This window comes from Mauremys mutica, chromosome 2 (genome assembly GCF_020497125.1).
Source record: "Mauremys mutica isolate MM-2020 ecotype Southern chromosome 2, ASM2049712v1, whole genome shotgun sequence".
Lineage (NCBI taxonomy): Eukaryota > Metazoa > Chordata > Testudines > Geoemydidae > Mauremys > Mauremys mutica.
The window spans coordinates 137,612,790-137,626,753 of NC_059073.1; the positions used below are offsets into that span (position 1 = coordinate 137,612,790).

A 13,964-nucleotide genomic window follows, 5' to 3' on the forward strand; every position below is an offset into this window, starting at 1 on the left:
TTTTGTGGGGAAATGAGGAATGAATCAGCTGTTATTTTCTGAGGAGGTTGTGAAGGCTAGGACTATAACGGGGTTTAAAAGAGAACTAGATACATTCATGGAGCTTAAGTTCATTAATGGCTATTAGCCAGGATGGGTAAGGAACAGTGTCCCTAGTCTCTGTTTGTCAGAGGGTGGAGATGGATGGCAGGAGAGAGAGATCACTTGATCATTGCCTGTTAAGTTCACTCCCTCTGGGAGTCTTGGCATTGGTCACGGTCGATAGACAGATACTGGGCTGGATGGACCTTTGGTCTGACCCAATATGGCCATTCTTATGAGGTCCTTAACCAGGGCCATGATACTAGAAGGAAAATGAACTCTCAGCCCCCTTGAACTTCCTTTAATGGTTCGTCTCTCAGAGCACAATGGAAGCATCCATCACATTAAGTCCTTTTCTGAGCTGGGATCTGAGATCTAAAACCCAGCTCTTGGCCATTTGTGATCTTCAAAGACCTTTTGGCACATTGTTAGCGCCTGGTGTACCTGCCCATCCTAACTGAAAAATTCCTGCCCACCTGTAGTTAGGAGCAGATTATTGAACTGTCATAACATTTTGCTAGATTCTGTTGTGGCTTATTTTCCAAAGGTGCACAAAAGCAAGAGATGCTATCGGAGTCCCTCTGCTGGAACATGCTTCCCTTCCAATTGCCCTGTGATTAAGGTTTTAGTCAAGGACTTGGGAGACCTCAATTCAATTCACTGCTCTGCCACAAGTTTCCTGTGCGACCTTGGGCAAGTCACTTCGTCTCTCCATGCCCTGGTTCTTCTCCCCATCTGTAAAATGGTGCTAAAAATGCTTCCCTATCTGGCATAGGGCACTGTGATGCTCTGATAACAGGGGCTGTATAAATAACCAAGGCAGACTTTCAAATCATTTTTCCTTACCACGTCATGTAACACCACAGAGAAACTGCACATTGTCGTAGACATAGAACAAATTGCACTGCAATCATAACTACAAGTCATGCCTTTATGCAGGCTCCAGATCAACAGAAAGAAGATGGCACGGCCTAGGGCTGCTCTAAAGATTAGCTGGAGCTGACATGAACCTTGTAAGAGGAGCCGTTAAATCCTCCAGCCAAGGGGGAAGCTAAGTGAATGCACAATATATGCACAGGACAGGAACGATTGTGCGCATAGGGCAGGAGAGGTGGAGAGTTCAAAGCAAGAGGTTCTTGTTTGTGACATGTGGAAGGAAATCAGAGATGGGATAAAATATACTAATAAGTAGCAAGGTTAAGTCTACACTGACCTTAATAATTCGGGAGCTCAGTTTAAGTTGCTTATTTTAAAAAGAGCATTTCAGTTCACCTTGAAAAAATGGAGATGCTATTTTTATGCAAAAGTCCTTAGTAATATTGTTAAAAATAAAAGGAAAGACACATGCACCATCCCTTCTTGTCTCCTACTGGCCTCCTAGCTGTGCTTCTGGGTCCAACACCCCATACAAATCCTCAATAGAGTTTGAGCCACAGCCCTGAAGCACCAAAACCACAGATCCTGTACAACCTGAGCGAAGGGGCACCATTGTTAGCCTGTAACATCAGTGGCCTGTTATTCTCCAGTGGAGCAGTTGTTAGGAGGCATAAGGTGTGTTACTTCCCCACAGCCTTGATGCCTTCTCTTCTGCTCGGAAGGCCTGTAAAAGCAGCTTTCCTGCTTTCTCCCCCTTTCAAATCTCAGGTCAAGTGTTCTCTTGATATGCTCGCTTTTAAGCTTTCAAGGTCTCTCTCCTGCCATGGCTATTGTGGGTGTTGTTGTTTTTTTGGGGTGGGGGGGAGGTGTTTGTGGGTTTTTTTAAAAACGCCTTTCCTCAAAACAATTTTTTTTGGCAGAAAAGGCTCTTTAGAAAACAATGTGGAAAACCCCACAAGAAAATAATGTTTTGGGGGTTTTTTTAGCCTGCTCTAGCTATTATTTATCTTCATCTTTGACTCAGTGAAACATTTTGCAGGACAGAGGCTATACAAAATAAAGTTACAGTCAACTGTATTGTACAGGTCAGGGAATGATTAAAACGTGACCAGGTGAGGATGCAAGGACCAACCTTGCATAAAATAATGCAAAGACTAGAAGTCCCAGTGGACTGTGGTTTACCTTGGTCAGAACTTAAGGTCAACATCAGAGCAGATGGACAATGGATTTAGCTTTGCCCCACAATGCTGTCAGGGTTCACATTCACTACACTAGGAAGCTACAAGCCAGATTTATGAAGGGCCTGGATAACATTACGAACAACAGTATTTGTAGCTGCAGCCCAAAAGAGAAGGGAAATCAGATTTCATGCTTCAGGGCACCATTAGTTTACCACAAGGGTCAGGAAGGGTCACCGTCCTTTCCCTTCCGTTGTGTGCAGGATTGCACAGGAAACCCACTGCGTGAGGAACTACCTTCTTTTCATGTATGAGCTTAGCCTACAGCTGGAGGATACCTGATGCAATGGCTTATCAGGTCCATCTGGTATGGCAAGTCCTACATTCCTAAGCATGTTGAGACCTGCAGGCTGCTCCTCCACAGGCCCCCCAGATATATGGTGTTTCAAGGCACTGGCAAGTCTGAGAACAGCAACAAGTGGAAGCTGCTCACCTGCAGAACTTGTAGTCCTGGCCGGTCAGCTTCTCAAAGACGCAGGTGCCCATGTGTTCATCCCCTGTGAAGGCCTCACCTCCCCAGGCAGCGACGCCAGCCAGGCCTGCAACCAGCACCACAGCGACCAGCAGCTTCATCCTGACCTGTCAGGGACCAAAGGACATTGGGTTAGAACTTTCCACTGGCAAAGCAGCACCCCAGACCTTCTCAGCAAGGCCTCTGCTCCCTCACGCAGGCTCCCTTTGGCACAGGGTGCAGTACAGGGACTTCCTGAGGAGCCAGCCCTCCACCAGAGCACACACCTCATCTCCCTTTCAGCTCTTCTGCAGCGAGACTGTTTGCAGCTGCCTTGCTGTTTCACTGGCAGTGCGAGCGTTTCCACTGCATCTCTTAGCCTGCTCGTTATCTAGTCCTGGAGATAAGCTGCAGACAAAGCAAAGCCATTCTTACAAATCACTTTTGCCTCTGCCAATTCCAGATCAGTTATATCTCCGTTATGTCAGAGGGTAATTGCATTTACTAATGACAGACAGCACCAGAGAATGCAGGACTCCTGCCAGGCTCTGTCTGCTGCTAGCCCTTAGCAAGACCTTGCCTCTCGGAGGGCCCCACTGCTGCCTTGTATAACAGGCAGCTTAGCAGACCTCAGAAAAAAATAAATCAGCTGTACTTCTGCTGTTTGCTTTGGGTACACAGGAGGGAGAGGACAGTGAGGGGCTTTCCGTTGCTACATCTGATGCAAACTCAATTCGAGTGTACCCACTATTCCTCCATGCCCCCCACTCCATACTCCCTCTGTCCTCCCCCATGCCTTGTTGGGCTTTCTTCCAGCTATAGCAATGGCTCTATCAACATTTTCCTTAACATATTCATGGATGCAACCTGCTATACTGCCCTGAAGCTCCGGTACTGGCCACTGCCAGAGACAGGATAATGGACTAGATGGACCATTGGTCTGACCTAGCATGGCAGTTCTTGCATTTTGAATTCCATATTTGAATCAATACCGCAGCTCCAAAACACATGCAGCTGGAGCAGATGAGGTTTGGGGCTGAACCCAGAAAACCCCAGAAAGAGAAGACATAGTGTTCTGGTCTCCCTTCTGATACAATCTGGGCCAGTAGATGGGAATATGGGATGATAGATTGGATTCAGGAGACCTGGATTTGATTCCCCAGAAGTACAAGCCTGACTCTGTTCCCTCCCACCCCCCTATTCTTTGTTTTGTCCTTTTAGACTGTAAGCTCTTGAGGGCTGGAATTCTCTCACTACGTGCGTGCAGTGCCTAGCACACCCAGGCCTCCAAAGTATTGTTTTTACTACAGTAGTGCCTAGTCCCCATCAGTGTGTAGCATGTCTTAGAGTTGTCCCTCAGGATGCGCACTCTCTGAGCAGTCAACACCCTGTTGGCTAGTCAATGATCAAAGCAGACATCCTTACTCTGCGGTACTAGCCAGGGTTAAAACAAGGTTTCTCTCTGAGTAGTCACGTGAATTCCCTGCTGCTTTTTGTAACACACTGAAGCACAGCTTCACAGTGTGGGGGAAGAGGAGGGAGGTTTGCATGAAACACGGCCTCATTTCACCCAAGAAGTTCAAATGAATGCACTTAACTACTGAGAACAATTTCCATGGATGCTGCAGCTAGTCAGCGCCTACCGTCCCGAGCTCATCACTGAGTGAGAAGGGGTTTTGGATCCTCAGTGACGAGCACAGTAGAGACACCTAGGAGTCAAAAGGGAATTAATTCTGCATATTTTTAAATCAAAGTTGGCTTCCCCCCTCCTAAGATCTCTGCTCTAGTTCAAACAAGAATTAATTCAGGGAAGTCCTATGACCTGTGCTAGGCAAGTCAGACTAGATGAGCACACGCTGCCTTTCTGGCTTTATAAGATATGAAGATTTTATACCTGGGGTTCCCATTCTAGACAATCACACACTAATTCACTTCGAGTGGTTCCACCATAGCCTCGCGCAGTGGATTCCCTCCAGTTACTAGGCAGAGCCTGTCCCCCACCAGAAGGGGTTGTGGCACCTTTAAGCCTTCAGTGGGGCCTTGTTATTCAAAATTTGTAAATCAAGAAGGGGTCAGAGAGCTTATTCCAGGAGAACTGTGGATTTGTATGTGGTAGGATGCTATGGGTATATTTACGCTGCAATAAAAAACCCCACGGCACCAATCTCAGAGCCGGGGCCAGCTGACTCGGGCTGGGGCTATAAAACAGTAGTATAAATGTTCGGGCTTGGGCTGGAGCCTGGCAGGAGGGTCTCAAAACTCAGGCTCCAGCCTGAGCATCTACACTGCAAATGTATAACCCCACATCTTAAGTGGGCCGACCCAGGTCAGCCACGGCAGCGGCCTGGGTCTTCGATTGCAGCGTAGATGTGCCCTTACAGGCCCCACCGTGCTAGATGTCGTACATACACATAGTAAGAGACCGTCCCTGCCCAGGAGCTTGCAATGGCTACAACACCCAAGCAGATGGTTGGCAACTGAGGGCAGAGATTAAGTGACTTGCCCAAGGTCAAGCAGGGATTGGATACAAGTCCCACTTAAACGCATTAAGCATGAGTCCATCTTTCCTGTTGGACTTCTTTTCCACTTCTTTTCCCTTCTCTGGAGCACCTAACTATTTCTGCCTCTCTTGGTTATTCCTGAAGAATTAGGGAGCAACCAACAGGGAGAGGAAATTGCCCTTCCAAAGCCCCCCTCTGCCGAAGCAGGTCATAGCCCCCCCACAAATCTCTGCAGTTTACCTGGAGCAGAAGAATCAGGCCAGGCTGGAGCAGGGAACTTATCTGCCTCAAGCAGGCAGATAAACACTGCAGCTGGCTGGACTTTGTAACCCTCAGTCAATCCTCATGCCCAGCCAGAGTGACAGCTGGCAGGTGCCAGGGCGGGAAAGTGAGAGGAGCAGGGAAGCAGGAGCTGAAGCCAAATGGGTTTTGCAACTGTCAGTCATCTCAGACTTGACAGTTAGAGGCAGGTTCCGATTCTGGCTCCCCGTTCTCTGGGGGTGGGCGGCAATGGAGCATTTGTTGAGGGTTAGTCGATATGCTTCCTTCTGGGAAGATCTTGACATTGGAGGGAGTGGTCCTCGATCTCCAGCTGAAGAAACTGGGAGAGTGCGTTTTAAGTTGCCATAGAGATGGTTTCTTCAGTAGGAGAGCAGAGGGCAAGACTGGAAGCCGGGAATGGGAGAGAGAATATGCGAGGAGAGGCAAATAGCCAAGAGAAAAAGGGCAGCTGCTAACTCCTAAGTGAGAGACCAGTCTGGGGTGACCAGTCGTTTTGTAGGTGCTGTCCCCCAGTTCAGTGTGCACCTCGTATTTTACATGCTACCCCTTCTACAGAGCTTTTCATGAGAGGATCCAATAGTGCTTTACAAATACTCACCTACCTCACAGGCGGGAGCATGGAGAAGGGGGTTGTGTTAGCAGAAACGGAAACATGGAGAGGTTAAGATACTGATCCAAGGCAGTGTAACGTGTGGGAGAGCAGGAATAGAATCCAGGAATCTCAATGCCCAGTCCCACTGCTCTGTGAGACCTCGCTCTCGGCAAATCCTGGACTGCAGTTCCTTCGCTCCAGTCGCTAGACCAGTGGGTCTCAAACTTTTGTATTGGTGACCCCTTTCACACACCTCTGAGTGCAACCTCCCCTTATAAATACATAAAAAAGTGGTTTTAATTTAAAACCATTCTAATGCTGGAGGCAAAGCAGGGTTTGGGGTGGAGGCTGACAGCTCATGATCCCTCTCCCCCGCCATTAATAACTCCCCGAGGAGTCCTGACTCCCAGTTTAAGAACCCCTGCACTAGACAATCCCAGATCCCCCATTATATAAATCCCAAACTCAGCCCAGGTTTGAGCAAACCCTATTCCCATCTCCATAGGTTGTGAGAAGGCTTTAGGCATATGTTCTAAGACAGGCAAACTCTGAGGCACCCACCTTAATTTCAGAGGCTGCAAGTCTACAAAGAACCAGAAGAGTGAATCTCTGCACAGCTCTGAATTACTACATCCCCGAGTGACTGCCTCCAAGTTAGGTGGGAAGGATCCAGCCTTGAAATGTTTATTTGCAGGATGCACCAGGCAATAAAGACGGCTGGCTAATTGATTCTGGCTGTGTCATTCCCAGCTGATAGTGGTTTTTCTTATATGTATTACAACACATGCTCCATTGTAACATAATAGTTACAGACATACAGAGAGCGCACGGGCAAGCGAGAATGCCACTGTCATCAACAGAAGAGGAACCAGGAATGTAATGGGAGCCATCCTCAGGTTTGGGAGTAATTGCAATGTTCCCACGTTCCGGGATGGGCAAGCCCTATAATTAGAGCCCTGATCCTGTACACACCAATTCAGGTGAGCAAATTCTTTTCCCACAGAAGTCAAGGTGCCTGCTTGCATGACCAATGTCTGCAGAGCCAGGCCTTACATTCTCATCCTCTACTGTAATCCAGGAGTTAACGATTTCAAGAGCTCCATATTCCCCAGTATAACTGGTAGAATGACAAATGAGGTCAGTGGTAGCTGCATGTGCTGATCAAGGGAAATTCTAGCCCCCCCACCACCACCACATGAAGCTTGTGACTTTGCACCACTTGCTACGTGGCTTTGAGCCACCAAATGTCTCCGTATTACTTGAAATGAGCAAAATAGCTGGCAGCATACATTTCACCTTTCCCACTGCTAAGAGAAGCACAGGGTTCTATTCCCCATTTTGATAGGTCTCTCCCTTTGAGAGATGGAGAAACCCAGTCAGGGCAACCAACAATGCTGCCAGTACCCACTTGAGATTAGCCCAGGGGACACTCACATGGCCTTGTGAACTTGGATTATCCAATTCGGTGCTCTGCCTTCTGCAGGCCCAGCCTTCCATCCTCCTTGCTGGCATCTTCTCTAACTCACTTCAGAATTTTGACAGTGGTGACACTTTGAGAACTTCCCTAGAGAGTTTGTCCCACTTGCTCAATGGCTTAGAACCCGGTTCCTGATAGATGAAATCCCTTTATTGTAACAGGTCATGAAGGAGTTCTTAGCATCTTCCTAGGCATCCACTGTAACATTTACTGCAGTGCCTACTCACATTGGGATCCACCCTACAGCCCAGTCTGGGTCAGCCGGCACCAGGAGCTTGGACAGTGGCACTTGGTCTACACGGGGGGGTTTTGCACCAGTGGTAACGTATAGTATAGACATGCTGTACCAGTGTAAAGAGGGGCTTGCATTGGGCAACTCCTGGTACCAGTCACTTTTACACCACAGCGGTGCATCTACACTAGGATTTACATTGGTGCAGATACACATTCCACCAATCACCACCACCACCCCTGCTGCGATTGTGTCAAGGCTTACAGAGTACGTATCCATACTTCCCACGCGTTACAAGCGGTCACTGCACTCCTGGAGAGGTTTCAGTAAAGGGCAGGAACATGAATTAATCTCAGATCCTCTTTAAGGAAGGCATCATCGCTTCACAGATGAAGAACCTCAAGGTTACACACACTCGAGTCAGAAGCAGAACTCAGTAGTCCTTAAGTCCTAATCTCCCCTGATCTCACCACTAGACAGGACTTCCTCGTGTCCTTTCTGATAGATCATCCACTCGCTACTTTTCACCCCCAAAGATACCCCTTGCATCACAATAAATACCTGTTGGTGCTGCTCACATTGGGCCCTTCACTTGCTTTTGATACAGTGACGTGGCATCTGTTGGGCTCCTGCCTCCCCCGTGCGGCCTATTGTTTTGCCAGGCATGGCTTTGAGCACCATTCTGCAGCAAGTCAAGACTGGCTTGCAAAGAGGCACGATCAGGGAGGTGCTTACCAGAGAGGAGGAGAGCAGGATACACACACTGTCAACCACTTCCCTCATGGATAGGTATGAAACACAATATGAGCAAAGGGATAGGAGGAGTGGCAAGGGGCAAACAGAGTTCCCTTACTGACTGTGTAGGCAGACTGAGCAGTTGAGAACAAGCCTTTTTGCTGTATCCGGTGTAAGATGAACTTGGGCGTTAGTTTTTTAGAGATATTTGCAGAGTAATTATAATGATCTTATGACTCGCGCAGAGGGCAGAGCTGTAATGACAGCAAGAACACCATGCCCACCACTGCTGAGTGGAGCCTGCTACAGGCATGAAGTCACATTGCAAAGCTCAGTACAGCGGCTTGTATGTTAATTTGCAAGGTCAAATGACCATCAGCCACCTCCCTGGAGGCTTAAAGCCAATAGACAGTTTGCTTTCTAGATACATGCCTGGTAAAGGGAGACTCAGAATGCACAGACACAATATTGTCTGGCAATGAACAAGCAAACAACAGTACTTCGGCCTGTCTACAGCATCTTTCTTTACAGGTGCTTTCGGCCTCTGAGCCAGTGAGGAAATAGCGTAAGAATTGTGCAAATAGTCGATTTTTGGTTCACTGGCCAAACAAACCCAAAGTCACCCAAAAAGACAACAATCTGATCTGAAACAAAACACACACAAAGCAAAATATAATTTCTCAGCAAAATAGAGCCATCTGAAATATTTTGAACTAGGATTTTTCCCCTTATTGAAAACAAAAAACAAAAACACCAGTTTTTCAAAAACCTAGAAGTTATGTGGCAAACTGTTGGCTCATTTGTGCTATTAGTGAAACTAAATAGCACAAATGTTTACTAAAACCCCAGTTTCTCAGTAAATGGGGGGGGGGGAACCAAAGCTGCTCTAATAGTGGTTTTAGTGATCTTCCTGGTGAGGGTTCCCCCCCTAAAGTCAAATATTGATCCATTTTGAGAAGAGCTGGTTGGAACATTTTTGCCTAAGTGACATACGGCTTCAATGAAGCCAGGTAATACTTTCACCGGGATGGTTTGGTTTTTGTTGCGAGGGGTGGGTGAAAGAGAATGAATGAAAATGAACACACAAACTGGGTGGCAACTGCACTAGCCTGTGATGGGGCAAACCCAGATTCAAGTCTCTGATTTGGAGTGATCTGGGATGGCGGGGTGGGGGAAGCCATCCTTTGCTCTAACTCAGGCACAGTGGGGATTCACCCTGCTATAGAGTGACACACACCAGTTTTGATCCCAGCAATAGAGTTTGACCTGCAACAATTTTACATTTTGACTGGCTGCAGTAGACAGCCACCAACTTTTTGGAGAAGGCAAGTTTTCCTTTCTCTTTCTCAAAAGCACTATGGATGCCATTGATACTACATAAATAAAAGACCCATTTTACAGATACATAAAGAAGCAGAGCAGAATGAGTAAGATCTGTTCAGCATTACTCAACAAGATGGGAATAAGTCTGAGGGCAGGATGCAGCACTATGCTTTAATCCAGTGATGTGCTGGAGGAGACGCTTGTTTACTTTGATGCTAGAATCTTGAGCATCTAGCATAGTTCTCATGCTTTCAGTCACCCCCTTCTGAATACTGTCAAATCAAGCACCTCCACCTGATATGACGCATCCATTTACTTCTGAAGAGTATATGTTTTGCCTTTTAGATGTGCCAAGTGTCAGACCTCTTCCATTCCACCTGATCCTCCACCCACTCACACTGGTATGATTAAGAAGGAATCATGCCAAGGGAGTTTCCTTGGTGCAACAAGAGGTGAGTTGAAAAATAAGGCTCTTTTCCCCTCCTCCCATGAGATCACAAACAGTTGTCTGATCATGACATTCAGTATGCTTCCCAAGAACAAAAGCAAACATTCCAGCCAGTGGCACTTCCTGGTGGTTTGTTTGCTCCGAAGAAGTGTCAGCACCACTGAGGTCTCCAGCCCCTGCGTCGGGAATCCAGTGCATTGGCTAGTGCTTTTCCCTTTGGTTTTCTTGGTGCTTCAATAAATAAGAGAAGTTACATATCTTCCCATAAGGCTTTAAGGACACAAAGTAGTGTCAGGTCATATGCCTGCTGCTTCTGACATCCCTCTGCCATTTTTTGTTCTCCAAAAGTCCTTGCACACAAGAGAAGGGTAAATTGACTAATCCTACAGAGTAAACAGTGAAATAACTATACTGTCAACTACAAAGTACACAGACAACAAGAAAAATATTTTCTCCTGCTTGGAACCTCTGCCAGGTACAAGTAACCCTCAGGGTGACTAACACATGGTAAGGCATTTTGACACAGAATTGCAATTTTTAGTGGATTGTGATCCTTTAATTTGAATTCAAAGAATCTAGAACAGGTGCTGCAGCAGCAAAACATCAGCTCATTGGCCTATCCAGTCCAGTAATGAATTTCCAGGGTACCTGATGCTTTACAGAGCACACCCCCAGAACACACTAGACCAGTTGTGCATTAGAGGGAAAGGAGATTCCATCCATGACAGCTTACATCCTGGATGGCACAATGGCTAGGGTGCTAGCTGGGGACTTTGGGAAAATGGGCTTAATTCCACTGCAGAAAAATGCAGTCTTGTAAAAAAAAAAAATCAAAATATTTCACAGGAACATGTCATTTTTGTTAAGGATCAAAACAAATCACTGACTCCTGTTTTGATCCTGTTGAAACATTTGACTTTACTTTATGTTGACTTCAGTATTACTAGTTTTAATATGTCAATATAAAATAGAATATGTATTTTACCATTAAACATTTGTTTCCAAATTAAAACAGTTTCAGAATTTCTATTCATGAAAATTTGACTTTTCATTCCAATTCAGAACAAAAGCAAGATTTCAAAATATTAGATCTTCCCAGGGGACAGAGATTCTGTTTTCCAGTCAGCTCTAGTTTAAGATTAACCAGCACTATTTAAAACCCAGAAACAATATTTGCCTCCCTGACCTGCCCAGGCAGTGATTTTCCATGCTGTGTGAAGGGTTATTTCATGGAGTCTAAATTTACCTGCAGTAAATTTTACGCAGTGACCTCTATTCTCATAAGATGCAAGATGTTAATTGCCTGCAGAGAGAAAGGATGTCAGAGCAACTAAATATCTCTGGCCCCAAGACACAGGAACCCAGAGCATTGGCTGGTGCTTTTCTTTTCAGTTTATTTGGTCATTCAATAAAGAGAAATTATGTATCTCCCCAGAAGACTTTTTTTTTTCTTTGAGGGGAGGAGGGTTATGTTCCTTTAGCAAAGAAAGGTGTACAGTTTCTCATGGCATCATTTAAAAACCTCTCCTACTGTTTAATGTAACATGGCAAATATTAAAAAAAAAATGTTGGCAGTAAGACATACAACCAGAGATGGATTTAGGGGCAGGCGAACACCCAGGATGCCAAGCTTTGGGGGTACTGGGCTCGGGGAGGAGAAGGTGTTTTTGTTGTTAGTGACAAAAGGGGAGATAGAATGTTTGAAGTAACATGTTTCAGGTATTCCGTATGTGGATTCATTTTTCACTAACCTCCTAGAATGTTCTAGACCTTTGTAGAATCTCATGGAATCTTCCAGATTTTGAGAACTACATTTTTCTCAAACCTCCTAGAATGTTGTCAGCCATGCCCTTGCGGGTACAAGGGGTGGGGTGTCGCCAGGGCCGGCTCCAGACCCCAGCGCGCCAAGCGCGCGCTTGGGGCGGCATCCCGCGGGAGGGCGGCAGGCGGCTCCGGTGGACCTCCCGCAGGCATGTCTGCGGGAGGTCCACCGGAGCCATGGGACCAGCGGACCCTCCACAGGCACGTCTGCGGGAGGTCCACCGGAGCCGCGGGATCGGCGACCGCCAGAGCGCCCCCCCGCGGTGTGCCGCCATGCTTGGGGCAGCGGAAATCCTAGAGCCGCCCCTGGGTGTCGCCAGTCAGTCTTATGTGACAGGAATAAATCATGCGTTCAAACCTATGAAATGGGCTACAAATGCAATCAAAAATAAGGTATTCAAACGTTTAACAAATGGAGGGGGGTGCCAAAGACACTCCTTGCCTGGGGTGCCATTTGGTCTACGGCCGGCTCTGCATACTGAGATTGCAAAATTGCAACTAAACAGCATGGCTTCTTTTGATACCTTAGTACGGCTGTTTGGTCCAAGCACAGCAGCAGGAGACCGGGGCTCTGTTCTGGGCTCCAACACCAGTTTGTGGTTTGATTTGGGAAACAGAGCTGACATGCTGATAATTCCTCTTTCCTTCTAGGGTGACCAGATGTCCCGATTTTATAGGGACCGTCCTGATTTTGGGGTCTTTTTCTTATATAGGCTCCTATTACCTCCCACGCCCTGTCCCGATTTTTCACACTTGCTGTCCAGTCACTCTATCTTCTTCAGATGACTGACAATCATCTTGATCTTTGCATGGGAGGCGAGATAGCAGTGCAAGTTCAGTAATAGAACATACTTAGTCCTAGATCAGAAGATCCAGTGAAGAACCTAAAGTTACAGGGAACTGTGAACAGCAATACAGCCTCAATCAATGCTGATGGTACTGATACTCCCATGTTTGAGCAATGCAGGAAAGCAGCAGTTTCCTGGTCTACCTGCAATTCTCAGCAGAGCAAGGATTGGATTTAGAGCATAAAACAAAACCAACAACAAAAAACCAAACAAACAAAAAAAACCACACACACAAACCACCCACCCACACACAGTGCATCCATTATCAGCCTCTACTTTTGGCTGCTAGAACTGAACTTGCAAGGGCAGGGGCCTTGGCAAGGGAGTTTTCTATCTGCCCCAGTCAGAGCCCAGGTCTTGCCATTTTAAAGGTCATATTCAAGAAGCAGTCCTTTGAGCTGGCTTTTCCATGGCAACAGGTAGAGGACTTGCTTGCCTGTTCACCTTGGAAATTTATCTCCTGGTTAGCAAGGCCCTGTAGGCTGCTGGCTCTTTGCTGTGAAGGGTGTCCACTCCCTATCTGGGATAGCAGGGGTTGATCTCTTCATGTGGCGCTCCGGTATTAGAGTGTCATTGCTTACAAGTTTGAGCAATGGTGATCTCTGTCCAATAACGTAGACCATTTTGATTGTGTTTGGGGAACATCCAAATATTGTTATCCTCTGTCTCCAGTAGATCACTAGCTGTAGAAGAGGCCATAGTACTTGATCCAACATCTTCTCTACCAGTTTCCTGCCCTGCCACATCATACACTTTGGCTCATGTGCTGAATAGAGCTTTAAAGAACTATGGCAATGGTTTAAGGTTCTGAACCTCTCTGGGCTGGCAGAGTTCAATGGGTCTTATCAATGGGGAGAACTTGAAGCACGTAGGGTATGGACACTGATCCCATAAATAGAGCGGTTGGGAAAAAGCCTTGTCAGAAAATTCCCCTTGGAAAATCCTTGAAATCAAAACTGCAGGAAAGAGTCAGTTCTCATTTCCAAAGTTTCAAAATTGTTGAAACATCCTATTTTGTCATTTTTTAAACAGATTTTTTTGGTTCAAAATGCCTTTCAA

The 13,964-nt window shown here is 46.5% G+C and overlaps 1 protein-coding gene across 9 annotated transcripts in view; it reads right to left on the reverse strand.

The window, feature by feature from the left end:
* The window catches only part of PEBP4 (phosphatidylethanolamine binding protein 4), a 212,133-nt gene that overhangs the window by 190,845 nt on the left and 7,324 nt on the right, over window positions 1-13,964 (reverse strand). For 6 of the 9 annotated variants that reach the window (XM_045005909.1, XM_045005905.1, XM_045005914.1 and 3 more), the window contains exon 2: window positions 2,629-2,774. In XM_045005909.1, coding sequence (XP_044861844.1) covers window positions 2,629-2,774 — 146 coding nt within the window. Of the gene's footprint in view, window positions 1-2,628; window positions 2,775-2,933; window positions 3,189-5,387; window positions 5,575-13,964 lie in introns of those variants that run through there. The other 3 variants (XM_045005912.1, XM_045005913.1, XM_045005911.1) reach the window with 3 other exon arrangements.